The sequence below is a fragment of the Rhamphochromis sp. 'chilingali' genome, assembly GCF_963969265.1.
Source record: "Rhamphochromis sp. 'chilingali' genome assembly, chromosome: 2".
NCBI classification, from domain to species: Eukaryota; Metazoa; Chordata; class Actinopteri; order Cichliformes; family Cichlidae; genus Rhamphochromis; species Rhamphochromis sp. 'chilingali'.
The window spans coordinates 43,930,483-43,945,078 of NC_137930.1; the positions used below are offsets into that span (position 1 = coordinate 43,930,483).

General features: G+C 44.1%; 1 protein-coding gene across 3 annotated transcripts in view; it reads right to left on the reverse strand.

Annotated features, from left to right (window-relative positions):
- The window catches only part of ntrk3a (neurotrophic tyrosine kinase, receptor, type 3a), an 86,877-nt gene that overhangs the window by 37,687 nt on the left and 34,594 nt on the right, over nucleotides 1-14,596 (reverse strand). For all 3 annotated transcript variants that reach the window (XM_080874209.1, XM_080874210.1, XM_080874211.1), the window contains exons 5-6: nucleotides 10,874-11,028; nucleotides 5,549-5,691 (exon numbers count right to left, since the gene is read on the reverse strand). In XM_080874209.1, coding sequence (XP_080730335.1) covers nucleotides 5,549-5,691; nucleotides 10,874-11,028 — 298 coding nt within the window. The remainder of the gene's footprint in view (nucleotides 1-5,548; nucleotides 5,692-10,873; nucleotides 11,029-14,596) is intronic.

Sequence of the window (14,596 nt, forward strand, 5' to 3'; positions counted from 1 at the left end):
CCTCCGTGTGTTTCCTCGTGAGTCAGTTCCTTTATGACTCCCCAGTTTAGTTTCATATTATTTTGTATCGCCTTAACTTCCATCAGCAATAAAGCTGTACTTTGAGTTCAGTCCTGTTCTCCCGTGAGTTTGCGCTTGGGTCCTCATCCTGCCTGCACACAGCCTAAATATGACAGAGGAAGCAATTAATGAACTATACTCAGCAAGACCAATCGAAGAGAAACAATCTCAGCGGTTAGTTATACTTTTATTTATGAAGAAATTCATCGCTAGTTTAAAAACACACAGCTCAACAGAGTTCTTAATCTGAAGAAAGAAACTTGGTCTTGTTCCAGTTTTCCTCTATCAGTGACGAGTAGTAAGATGTCTTTTCTTTACTAAGGTTTTTTTTTTTTTTTTTTTTTAAACTTAGAGTAACAAAACATTTTTAATAAATATCTACTAAATTACGGAAACACTTTCGAGCTACTGGGTTATCTGTTTTAAGGAGTGCGTTTGAGAATTATACTACAACTCAAACCAAGAGCACAAGTTTTGGAGTGTAGCTGCACTAAATAAATGGAAAAATTGCAATACTAAGCTGAGCACCAGATGCAATGTCCTGGAGACGCTGCTCCTACCTGAGATGCCACCTTTCCCTCCGGCGCAGCTGACTCCCATCAGCAATTAAGGGTATTTAAGCCCAGAGCAGGGTGAGCTCTGGGCCAGAGTGCCATTTTGTGTGGGTACAGCTAGTGAGCTGAGTGTTTGCGGTGGTTTCCAGCTAGTGAGCTGTGTAGTGTGTTGTCCAGCTAGTGAGCTGCGCTTTCCTTTTGACTTTTTGCTTTATTTGACCAACGCCTGAGTTTTGTTTGTGTTTTGTTGGTGTTTTATGGTGATAACGGCTTGTCCGTCTCTTTTAGTTGACTTACTTCAATAAAACTGTTTTATTTAAACTGTTTCGCCTCCTTGACTCCTTTTTCTGACCCGGTCACTTTTGTTACTTCCCCCTCACCGCCTAGACCCCCCCCCCCCCCCCCCCCAGGGGAACGTAACAAGTGGGGGCTCGTCCGGGATATTTGAAAAGGGAGTTCTGTGTTGGATTTGGTTTTCTTTTTGATTATCTCGCTTTGGCACCTTTTAGAGATTAATAACTTCCCAGTTAAGGTAGGTGAGTGCCCAGCTGAGCTTTTTAAGTTCCTCCTTCGGGCACTCTTGTTATTTTGCCTTTGTTGTTTTTGGAGTAATCCTGGGTGGGGATTAATTCTCTGTCGGGGGTAGGCAATTCAGGGCTCCGGTCGCTGAAGTTCTGCCTTTAAAGTTGCCTCGAGCCCAGCACGCTCCGGAAGATAGACAGGGCAAGGTTTTGGAACTGGGTAAGTTGTTTTGTTAACGTGTGTGTGTGTGGCGGGAGGTTAGTTGGTCAGCTAAAGGAAGTTGTGTAGTGGTCTGTTAACTGTCTTAATTAGGTTGTGTTTTTCTAACTCTTCACCATCCCCAAAATGGTTGACACAGCTGCTAGTGTACAGGTGTCTAGAGGCTCGTTTGTGAGCAATAACATTCACCTGGTTCCAGACTTCTGTGAATCCAGTGTTCACAGCTTTTTCAGAGTTGGCGCAGGGACAGTCCTATCTTGACTTCGCCAGGGAGAAGGCAAGGCTCTTTGATAGGTGGTGTGCGGAAAGCCAGGTTAATGATGTGGGGTCCATACGTGAGCTTATGCTGGTGGAGGATTTTAAAAACTCTGTTCCTAAGTCTGTGGCCCTTTAAGTGAACAGAGGGTTACAACTCTACAGCAAGCTGCCACCCTGGCAGATGAGTTTAAGCTGATTCATACAGCAAGTGCGGTAGGACAGGATATCCCTCTGCACTATAGCGCAGCCTGGACAGGTAAAAGTGGGCCAGCTAAGAAGGAAAATGCAGTTATGGTGTTAAGACCTAGGCCCAAACTGTGTTTTTTCTGTCACAAGCCTGGCCATGTGGTTGCCAATTGTGTCAAACTGGCACTCAAACAGAAAGCCCACTCAACACAAAAGGGGCCTGTTTTGAGAAAAGTCAGTCGTGGCTCTCAAACTGACAAGCTTGCCAGGCCTACGGAAAGGCTAAACCTGGAGCACAATTGCTCGGTAGCACCCCGTAATCGGTGTACGAGGCCAACTAACCCTGAGCTGCCGCTGGTTGATCCTTTCTCCGGTTCATGTTCAAAACCACCCTTCAGATCTGCACCCCTTGCTAACATAAATTTGACAAACCATGGGTTTGCATTTATGGGAGGGGGTGTTACGGCCCTAGCAGGGCCTCTCTCTCTCCTGAGGGTGCCTGTGTGGGCGTGTCCCACTACCTCCTACCTGAGATGCCACCTTTCCCTCCGGCGCAGCTGACTCCCATCAGCAATTAAGGGTATTTAAGCCCAGAGCAGGGTGAGCTCTGGGCCAGAGTGCCATTTTGTGTGGGTACAGCTAGTGAGCTGAGTGTTTGCGGTGGTTTCCAGCTAGTGAGCTGTGTAGTGTGTTTTCCAGCTAGTGAGCTGTGTAGTGTGTTTTCCAGCTAGTGAGCTGTGTAGTGTGTTGTCCAGCTAGTGAGCTGTGTAGTGTGTTGTCCAGCTAGTGAGCTGCGCTTTCCTTTTGACTTTTTGCTTTATTTGACCAACGCCTGAGTTTTGTTTGTGTTTTGTTGGTGTTTTATGGTGATAACGGCTTGTCCGTCTCTTTTAGTTGACTTACTTCAATAAAACTGTTTTATTTAAACTGTTTCGCCTCCTTGACTCCTTTTTCTGACCCGGTCACTTTTGTTACTTCCCCCTCACCGCCTAGACCCCCCCCAGGGGAACGTAACAGTGGTCTACAAAAAATTTGTTCAGTGCCTTCTTGGAGAGACTGCACAGTAGGTCTGCTGCCATCGACCAGCGAGCCAACACACATGTATATTAAAATCTCTAACAATGAGAACACAATCATAGTTGGGCATAATCCCAGCTACAGTGGGGCAAAAAAGTATTTAGTCAGCCACCGATTGTGCAAGTTCCCCCACTTAAAATGATGACAGAGGTCAGTAATTTGCACCAGAGGTACACTTCAACTGTGAGAGACCTAATGTGAAAAGAAAATCCATGAATCCACATGGTAGGATTTGTAAAGAATTTATTCATAAATTAGGGTGGAAAATAAGTATTTGGTCACCCCAAACAAGGAAAATCTCTGGCTCTCACAGACCTGTAACGTCTTCTGTAAGAAGCTTTTCTGTCCCCCACTCGTTACCTGTATGAATGGCACCTGTTTGAACTCATCATCTGTATAAAAGACACCTGTCCACAGCCTCAAACAGTCAGACTCCAAACTCCGCCATGGCCAAGACCAAAGAGCTTTCGAAGGACACCAGGAAAAGTATTGTAGACCTGCACCAGACTGGGAAGAGTGAATCTACAATAGGCAAGCAGCTTGGTGTGAAAAAATCAACTGTGGGAGCAATCATCAGAAAATGGAAGACATACAAGGCCACTGATAATCTCCCTCGATCTGGGGCTCCACGCAAGATCTCATCCCATGGGGTCTAAATGATCATGAGAACGGTGAGCAAAGATCCCAGAACCACACGGGGGGACCTGGTGAATGACCTGCAGAGAGCTGGGACCAAAGTAACAAAGGTCACCATCAGTAACACACTACAACGGCAGGGAATCAAATCCCGCAGTGCCAGACGTGTTCCGCTGCTGAAGCCAGTGCATGTCCAGGCCCGTCTGAAGTTTGCCAGAGAGCACATGGATGATACAGCAGAGGATTGGGAGAATGTCATGTGGTCAGATGAAACCAAAGTAGAACTTTTTGGTATAAACTCAACTCGTCGTGTTTGGAGGAAGAAGAATACTGAGTTGCATCCCAAGAACACCATACCTACTGTGAAGCATGGGGGTGGAAACATCATGCTATGGGGCTGTTTTTCTGCCAAGGGGACAGGACGACTGATCAGTGTTAAGGACAGAATGAATGGGGCCATGTATCGTGAGATTTTGAGCCAAAACCTCCTTCCATCAGTGAGAACTTTGAAGATGAAACGAGGCTGGGTCTTCCAACATGACAATGATCCAAAACACACCGCCCGGGCAACAAAGGAGTGGCTCCGTAAGAAGCATTTGAAAGTCCTGGAGTGGCCTAGCCAGTCTCCAGACCTCAACCCCATAGAAAATCTGTGGCGGGAGTTGAAAGTCCGTGTTGCTCGGCGACAGCCCCAAAACATCACTGCTCTCAAGAAGATCTGCATGGAGGAATGGGCCAAAATACCAACTACTGTGTGTGCGAAACCTGGTAGAGACCTATAGTAAACGTTTGACCTCTGTTATTGCCAACAAAGGTTATGTTACAAAGTATTGAGTTGTATTTTTGTTATTGACCAAATACTTATTTTCCACCCTGATTTACGAATAAATTCTTTACAAATCCTACCATGTGGATTCATGGATTTTTTTTTTTTCACATTCTGTCTCTCACAGTTGAAGTGTACCTCTGGTGCAAATTACTGACCTCTGTCATCATTTTAGGTGGGGGAACTTGCACAATCGGTGGCTGACTAAATACTTTTTTGCCCCACTGTATAAAAAAAAAAAAAAATCAGGGAAGTTGTTTATGAAGTTCTTATTGTATTTCAGGCAGCTGCAGATGACAGCACAGAAAACTGGGTTAGTGCGACTTATTTGAAATGAGGTAAAGTCGAAGCTGGAGAATGAAGATTGTAGAAACCATTGCTTCCATTTGTAATCCTTTTTGTATTAATATACAGTATAGTCGCCAGAATTACTGAGCATAAGATCTGCTCGGACCAGGGTCTACCACCCTCGGCTGACAGGTTGGTAGAACAGCTGAAGACTAACAAAGAGGTGAGGCAGTTTTTGGGGGCTTGCTGGCTATGACGGCGGGTTCGTTCTCAACTTCACAGAGCTGACCAGCCCCCCAAAAGGGTGCCCCGAGTCTGGTTCGGTAGACGGGGCAGTGTTAGGTGGCATATGTGTTGGTGAAGAAGGCTCTCTGTGGGGAACCCTTGCTCTAAACCCCTGATTCTATTGATTATGGTAAATTTAAAAGTTGTCAAAAATGGTCATTAAAAAAGGAGGGGTTTTTTGGTATATGATCAGTTTTTATGTCCTATCCCAGGACAAGATCAGAATGCGATTAAACTTGTGAGTAAGCTTATTTTAATTTTGAGGTCAGCCTGTTGACTCAAATATTAAATTAAAAGTAGTCTTGAGGCAGTTATTTCAAGCTTCTACGTGATTGTTAAAATCAACTCCCATAAAAAACAGGCAAGTGATTGAGCTACAACAATTAGTTGTTGCAGCTTTGTTAATTAACCCCTTCATATCAGTAGCTAAAGCTAACTTTTAAAATAAATCCAAAGAGTACAGTGGTCTCTTTCTAGTAATAATTATGTCAATAAATGATACCAAGAAGACATAGAAAAGCTATTTATGAAGGAACGTCCTGCTGCCATTTGGTATCAATTTACGGAATGCCGTCATTTCAAGCCTAGGATTAGTCCGTTCTCTGTGAAGTTGTGAATTTGTGCATGCCCTCCCTACCTCTTGTGCATTGATGGAGTGCAAGCCAGTGACAGGCCAATCCACTTCAGGTAATGGTGAACCAGAGCCATTACAGATTGCCGTTACTTGATCACCTTCGACAACTGTGAGGTTGCTGTGGCTGACGCTGATATCTGGTAGGTCTGAGAAGGGAATACAGAGAAGGAGAAAGAGAAAAATATGTTATCCTATGTTCCTCCTTCTTAAAGTATGTATTCACCAAAGTCGTTTCCATCCTTTTCACAAAACCCACCATCATCTGAACAATCTCTCCGTAACACCATACCTACCTAATACCTCCTCATCACCTCTGTTCCCTTCAGCTACAGGTCTATTAAAGTCTGCTCTAATCACTGCTCTCTCCACCCTGAGTATGCTCTACCACTGAGATTCAAACTGAAACTGATCTGATACCACCCCAAAGAGATTTTTTTTTTTTAAATGTTTGAAAATGGCTAAAATTTCCAACTGTGTTAGGTTTCAAGTTCACCAAGTTGTCACTGTGGATGTCCAGGTACTTGCCCCACCATATCAGCTCCTCCTGACATGTGCATGCAAATAGAGTAAGACCATATTTCCGATTTTTTGACTTCTTTAGACTGACCTCCAGTACATTTTAGAATTTTTTGTCATTTTAAGTCTTTAAATAGATTAGCACGCTCTCACCTTTCCAAAATTTTAACAATGCACGTCTAATAGAACTTTAGGGTCAGCTGATCAGATTCTTCTGGTTTTCCAAAAGCAGACTAAAGCATAGAAAAGATCAGGCCATTGCTGTAGCTGCACCTAAAATTTGCAACAGTCTGCTTCTTTAAATTAGGAACTCACCAACACTTAATACCTTTAAACACTTGAAGACCTATCTTTACACCCATATCTTTACGCCCTTGTGTTTAAATGTGACACTATGTTTTTTTTCTTGTCTGTCTTAAGTTTTTTTCTGCATTTTCCTGCTCTGTTTTATTCCTTTTATTTATACAACACTTTTGGTAACCCTTTTTGTTTTTAAATTTTGATTATAAATAAATTGACCTAGCTCAGTGTGGACCAGGGCATCACTAAGATCCAGGACAGATGGAACCTGGTGGGATTGGATGGACTGAAACATAATGTCCCAAAGGGGTTCTATTGGATTTATGTCAGGCAAGCGTGGGCCCAGTCAATGGTATCAATTCCTTCATCCTTGAGCAATTTCCAGCATATTCTCATCTCACACCTAATGGCAGTGAGGATGCCGTTGCCAAGCATGTAGAGGTCTGTGTGTCCCTCCTATTCCTACCATCACTGACCCACCATCAAACCAGTCATGCTGAACAACATTACCGTCAGCATAATGCTCTCCACAGCTTCTCCAGACCCTTTCACATCTGTCACATGTGCTCAGGGTTCAACTGCTCTCATCTGCACACAATGCCAGAGGTGAAGCTGCCAATTCTGGTACTGGGCGACTGTGGCTCAGGGGGTTGGGAATTGCATCTGTAACCGGAAGGTCGCCGGTTCGATCCCTGGGCTCTCTGTCCTGGTCGTTTTGTCCTTGGGCAAGACACTTTACCCTACTTGCCTACTGATGTTGGCCAGAGGGGCCGATGGCGCGATATGGCAGCCTCGCTTCTGTCAGTCTGCCCCAGGGCAGCTGTGGCTACAACTGTAGCTGCCTCCACCAGTGTATGAATGTGAGAGTGAATGAATAGTGGTATTGTAAAGCGCTTTGGGTTCCTTGAAAAGCGCTATATAAATCCAATCCATTATTATTATTATTATTATTACTCAATGGCAAACGCTCATTGGGCTTCATGGTGCCAGGCAGTCAGGACAGGGCCCACTAGGGGATGTTGGGCCCTGAGGCCACCCTCCTAATTCTGTTTCTGATAGTTTGGTCAAAGATATTCACATCAGTTGCTTGATGGAGGTAATTTTGTAGCTCTGGCAGTGCTCATCCTGTTCCTCCTTGCACAAAGCAGCAGGTATTGGTCCTACTGATTGGTTAAGGGCCTTCTACGTCCTTGTCCAGCTCTCCTAGGGTCCTAGCATTTCCTTTGCCTCACCCTTTGGTCATGCTGCATTCTCCTCAGTTCTTCTCTGTGCCCGAACCTGAAGATGTTGGATTTAACCCTTTAATTAAGTAGTTCCTTTTGGTCACTAGCAATGCAAGGCTTATTGTTCATTTTGTTAGTCTGTGATGCAGCAAGGGAAACTGTTAATGTCTCCTCCATGCAGATTATAAAGTACTTTCCAGGCTCCAGACTCAAAGCAGACCTGCAGTGTCTTCACAGCCTCATGAACAACTCTTGTAGATACAATGTGTTGTTAAGCAAGAGGAACATACCTTGGTGTCAGCAGGACTACATTGTGGTCAGATGGTCAGAAGAGGGATTGCAGTGACAACAATAAAAACCCCAGAATTCAGGGCTGGCAGGCATTTTACCGAGGAAAGAGTGATGTTACATGCTGCATCTTCATCAGCTGATGGTTCAATGTAAACAACACCAACAATAACCGATAAGAAGTACTATGAATGCAGTCTAACACCGTCCAGATCAATATCTGGCCCACATAGTAACATGTCCAGGATTGTACCATTTTTCAGTCACTAATGCTGTCATCTGGGATGTGTGAGTTCAGCCATGTTTAGATGATGCACAACATACTAAACTCACAGTAGTCCCTCTGTGTCATAATCAGCCCTCTTTAATCTATCCTATGCTCAAGGAACTCACATTCCCCATGATGTTAGCTGGAATGGACAGGTTACATCTCTTATTTTCGAATCACTTAGCTTTACCCATGCAAGCCCATTGTCTCCTCCGGAAGAGACAGATTATTCTCCTTAGAATACCAGGTCTTGCTCACCAGTGTTAAAAAAAAACCTAAATTAAAGAAAAAAAGCCCAATGAGAAAAAAAATGTGTTTAAGTAGCAAAGTCATAAACACAAGGGCTACTGCAACAGCTTGCATCTCAACACAGCACCATGGTAATATGAATACAGAGAGACAGAACAAAGAAGAACAAAGAGATACACATTCTTAGACGATTGTGTTTTGCTTGATTACTTTAGTAAGAGTGTGCCTGTGTGTGTACAAAGGGGGGGGGAAAGAACAGCTATCTGCTGGAGCTGCAGGTCCAGTCAGTGGCAGGTGCCTTCTTCTTTGATCTTTGAACCAACAGGTAACTGATAACTGAACATATAAGAATAATTTAACCAACTAGCATTTCTAGTATACAGTATATGGTGTATGTTTGTGTGTGTGTAAAAAAACATTTCTGCCAACATTTCTATTATTATTATTACTATTATTATTATTATTATTATCTTTTAATAACAATAAAAACAACAACAATAATCATCATCATCATCATCCTCAAGCTAGTGACTTTTATCCATTTTTGTTTAAAGGTGCTGTGTTCAGTTTTTCTCTCTGCTGATTTTATGAGGTTGACAGGGATACCTCAGTAGCATCGACAGACTTAAGCTGTGCAAACACTGTGCGATTTTTTCAGTCGCGTTATTCAGCTCCTGCTCAAACTGTATGATTGACTTGCAGGGGTTAGAAGTTCGTAGGTCACGATGCAGAGTCTCACACTATAAAGCCCGAGGCTCTGATGCGACCTGAGTGCTCACACTGTGCGTCCATAACATGAAGGTTATAGCAGAAAATCTGTCGCTCGCTCTCCCTCTCTCTTCCTCTCTGTCTTTCACTCACACAGACACGCACACCACCACCATCAACCTTGCTAAATTGCTAATAAAAAACTATGAACAGGCAGCTGTGATTGAGCAGCAATGTCCATCCAATTATTTTCACGGTTGTTGTAGTCGTGATAATTTTGTGAGGCCGACAAGATTTCAAACAGGTTTGATTTTCTTATGACCAAACGATTGATGATTGGGAGCTGGACGTGAGGTGTTAATCGCTTCTCGTTACCCATGTATACTACATGATGCACGACACACGATGAAGTCGGTCGCACGCTCAAAATGGGCCAAAAATCACACAGCGTATGCCCAGCATTACTGAAAGAAAGACAAATGCTCTGACCATCATTTTACTGGCTGCATCTTGATGGATGCTCAATCATCCAGGTAAGTAAATCTCCAATAGCTGATTCTGTTCATATCACATCAAATTCACCAGGGAGGATATGAAAAGTGGCAGGTTAGCCTTCTTAGACTGTGAGATTTCCATCAGCAATGGGGGACATCTAAAAGCTGATGTGTACCGTAAACCTACGCATACGGATCTGTATTTAAGGTTTGACTCTCATCATCCACTGGAGCATAAACTGGGTGTCATCAGGACGCTACAACACAGAGCGAACACCATCACCACAGACACAGCGGCCAGGGAAGCAGAAGAACAGCACCTCAAGAAGGCCCTGAGTAAATGTGGTTATTCCAGCTGGACTTTTGTCAAAGCTGGGAAGGCGCCAAAAGCAAGCTCCAGCCGATCCAGGAGAAAAGGACAACCACTGCTTAAGCGAAAACCTGTAGTGATTCCGTACGTGTCAGAGCAGTTGAGACACATTTTTTCTAAACACCAGGTCTCTGTGGCTTTTAAACACCAATACACGCTGCGCCAAAAATGGGTCCACCCCAAGGATCGGGTCCCCCGACACAAACAGAGTAACATAGTGTACGCTGTTAAATGCCAGGAGGATTGTCAGGATTTATACATCGGGGAAACAAAACAACCTCTGGCAAAGTGGATGGCACAACACAGAAGAGCCACCTCGTCAGGCCAGGACTCTGCAGTCTATTCACACCTACAGGCCCGTGGACACTCTTTCAATGATGAGGATGTACACATCTTGGACAGGGAGGAACGCTGGTTTGAGTGCGGAGTCAAGGAGGCCATTTACATGAAAAGGGAAAGACCATCTCTGAATCGAGGAGAGCGCCTAAGGGTACATCTTTCGCCATCTTACAATGCTGTGATTGCAGCCATTCCCCAACTCTTGGTGAATGGTACTCATACCCATTGATCAATGGTCTTTGATCAGTGGGTTTTAGTCAGTGGTTGTTGATCAACGGTCATGAGAATTTGCATAATTAAGATTAAGGAACTGACCTCCCAGCCCATTGTTCCTTCAGTGGGCTGGTTTCAGTCATTGTGCAAATGTACTGTTTATAAGATTAAACCTGCAGTCAGCTGGGACTGAAGAAGTCACTTGGATGAGTGACGAAACATTTCTCCTACAAAACGCTACATCCAGATGAACAGAATCAACTACTGGAGATTTACTGGCTGCAATTAAATGGAATCAGCAGTCAGAATACCATGGTTAATGTGTATATTTAGAGTATAAATATAACCACACAAGCTTACCACAACTGCTGATGTTCATATCTTGAAGCAATATTCTCCTGTAGCTGTCAGCACAGTATAACTGCTGGCTGCTAAGACCTGCCTCTCCTCTCTGTTGCCATAGCTGCAGCCAGCGAATCTCACAGCCACAGGTGAACACCACATCCTCCAAATGCCTGAAAAGAGAAGAGCACTGACAGAATTAGCAATGCTCTAAATCTCATACTCACCTTTAGACTCACTGCCAGCGGAACAAGAACGTTTGTCATTTTCAAAACTTTTTAAGAAGGTTCTGATTAGATGTTAGTTCTATAGAACTAGCATCTAATCAAGAAGTGCAATGTTCCATGAGGTGACTTGCTCCCCAGCGGGCCTAAGCCGAACACACTCCAGTTTGGAAGTCCTGGAATCCATGGCAACAAAGACTGGTGTAACAGTGAACATTAATGGGTCTATTTGGGTCTATTTCCTTTGAACTGTGCATTTTCAGGCTGGTGAAATGAATCAGCCAAGTAATTATATTAAAATAAATGAGTCAGCTTGTATTTAAGATATTTTTAGAAACTTCTGGCATAAATTTAGAGAAAGACAACCATACTGGAATCTTACCAACATCAGCACAAATCAGCTAGCTGGTATATAATGATGTGCTACGTGATCGCTAGCGACACAGCTATGTTAGCACAACTTTTTTCTACTCGATGAAAGTTAATGTGAAGTAGGGCTGCACGATTTTGCATAAAATGAGAATCACGATTTTTTGGCTTAGAATTGAGATCACGATTCTCTCACGATTTTCTTTTCCAGTATAAATATTTATTGCACTTATTAACTGCACATCAACTTCGTAACAGTTGAGACTGAACATAAAAACAATAAATAAACATAAAAACAACAAATGTCTCACGTTTTGTTGTTGCCGCAAAATGTTGTACTGCTTGAAATTCTAGCTCTTTATCCTCTCCAGGATACTTGAGGGTGCATGGGAGTTTGCCCAACCAGTCTACATGTGTTTTGTGGACTTGGAGAAGGCATTCGACCGTGTCCCTAGGGGTGTCCTGTGGGAGGTGTTGCGGGAGTATGGGGTGTCTGGCCCATTGCTACGGGCCATTCGATCCCTATACAACCGTTGCAAGAGCTTGGTCCGCATTGCCGGCAATAAGTCGGACTCGTTCCCGGTGGGTGATGGGCTCCGCCAGGGCTGCCCTTTGTCTCCGGTTCTGTTCATAATTTTTATGGACAGGATTTCTAGGCGCAGCCAAGTGGCGGACGGCTTTCGCTTTGGTGGCCTCAGAATCTCATCTCTGATTTTTGCAGATGATGTGGTTCTGTTGGCTTCATCGGGTGAGGGCCTCCAGCTCGCACTGGAGCGGTTCGCAGCCGAGTGTGAAGCAGCGGGAATGAGGATCAGCACCTCCAAATCTGAGGCCATGGTTCTCAGCCGGAAAAGGGTGGAGTGCCCACTCCGGGTCGGGGATGAGTTCCTGCCCCAAGTGGAGGAGTTCAAGTATCTCGGGGTCTTGTTCGCGAGTAATGCGAGAAGGGAGCCGGAGATCGACAGACGGATTGGGGCTGCAGCTGCAGTAATGCAGACGCTGCACCGGTCCGTCGTGGTGAAGAGGGAGCTGAGTGTAAAAGCGAAGCTCTCAATTTACCGGTCGATCTACGTCCCTACCCTCACCTATGGCCACGAGCTGTGGGTAGTGACCGAAAGAACGAGATCGCGGATACAAGCGGCAGAAATGAGCTTCCTCCGAAGGGTGGCTGGCCTCTCCCTTAGAGATAGGGTGAGAAGTTCGGCCATCCGGGAGGGGCTCAGAGTAGAGCAGCTGCTGCTCCACATCGAAAGGAGCCAGCTGAGGTGGTTTGGGCATCTGACAAGGATGCCCCCTGGGCGCCTCCTGGGTGAGGTGTTCCAGGCATGTCCCACCGGAAGGAGGCCCCGGGGCAGACCCAGGACACGCTGGAGAGATTATATCTCTCGGCTGGCCTGGGAACGCCTTGGTATTCCCCCGGATAAGCTGGAGGAGGTGGCTGGGGAGAGGGAGGTCTGGGCCTCTTTGCTTAGGCTGCTGCCCCCGCGACCCGGCCCCGGATAAAGCGGATGAAGATGGATGGATGGATGAATCAATGGTACGGAAGTGGAGGAAGCAAGAAGAATGAGTTGAGTAAAGTTTGACTTATCTGATTGTTTTGTTTTGCTTAATGCGCCTTATAATCCTGTGTGCCTTATGGTCCGAAAAATACGGTATTTAAAAACTTTTTGTTACCCAATCTTTCCTCCATTCATTGGCATAGGACACAGGTGTCGAACTCCAGGCCTTGAGGGCCGGTGTCCTTCAGGTTTTAGATGTGTTCTTGATCCTACACAGCCGATTTAAATGGCTACATTGCCTCCTCAACATATCTTAAAGTTCTTGAGAGGCCTGGTAATGAACTCGTCATTTGATTCAGGTGTGTTGACCCAGGGGGATATCTAAAACCTGCAGGACACCGGCCCTCGAGGTCTGGAGTTCGACACCCCTGGCATAGGATACATTTTCATTGCTCTACAGATGATACCCAACTTTATTAGAAACCAGATACTTACTCTGGATGGCATTACCTTGGCCCAGTAACACTGTGAGGAATCTTGGAATACTTTTTGACCAGGATATGTCCTTCAATGCACATATTAAAGAAATTTGTAGGACTACTTTCTTCTATTTGCGTAATATCTCTAAAATTAGAAATATCATGTTTCAAAAGGATGCTGAAAAACTAGAATTAGAATTAGAATTCAACTTTATTGTCATTGCACATGTCACAGGTACAAGGCAACGAAATGCAGTTTGCATTCATCCAGAAGTGCTTTAGCCATGATATAGATATATTACAGTATATATTAGCAATAATATAGATATGTGAGTATATTACAGAAATGGGTCTATTATGGTATGTTATAATGTACACGGTATGAAGTATGTTATGAATATGCTATAACTATAAGTATGTACAGGCTGTATTGAGTACAAGCTATGTACCGGCTATAAACAGGATATAAATATGAAAAACTATACAGAAATATGAGCTATACAGCTATACAGAAATGTGAACTATGCAAGTTATAAACAGTTGTAGATTTAAAATTTATCGTATGTACAGAATGATTATTTACACAGAATTATACAGTAGTGCAGTTAAGATAAGTGAGATATGTGGATAATGTCTACAGAGGCTATATAAAGTGCAAGTGGTTGTGAGTGGTGGTTCAGTCCATGTTATTATTGTGTGTATGAGGGTACAGTTGTCCATTGTGTGTGTAGGTGGTTGTGGGTGTGTGTATGTCCAGTCCATGTGATAACATGGGTCAGATGTCAGGAGGCAGAGTTCAGGAGTCTGACAGCTGTGGGGAAAACTAGTTCATGCATTTATTACTTCTAGGCTGGGCTACTGTAATTCATTATTATCAGGTTTTTCTTGAAGCTCCTTCACTTGAAATCACTTGAAAAATTTGTATTCAAAATGCTTGGAAATATTTTGCCCTTCAGTTTTCAGGCTCTTCTTTTGTGGATCCAGCTCCCAGTTTAGACGTGGGAGGGAGACACATTCTCAACTTTTAAGATTAGGTTTAAATCGTTCCTTTTTCCTAAACCATATAGTTAGGGCTGGATCAGGTGACTCTGAATCCTCCCAGGCTTCTTGGGGTTTCTCATAATGCACTGGGCGCTTCTTCTTTACTTGCCTCTTTCTACTCTTAGTTAT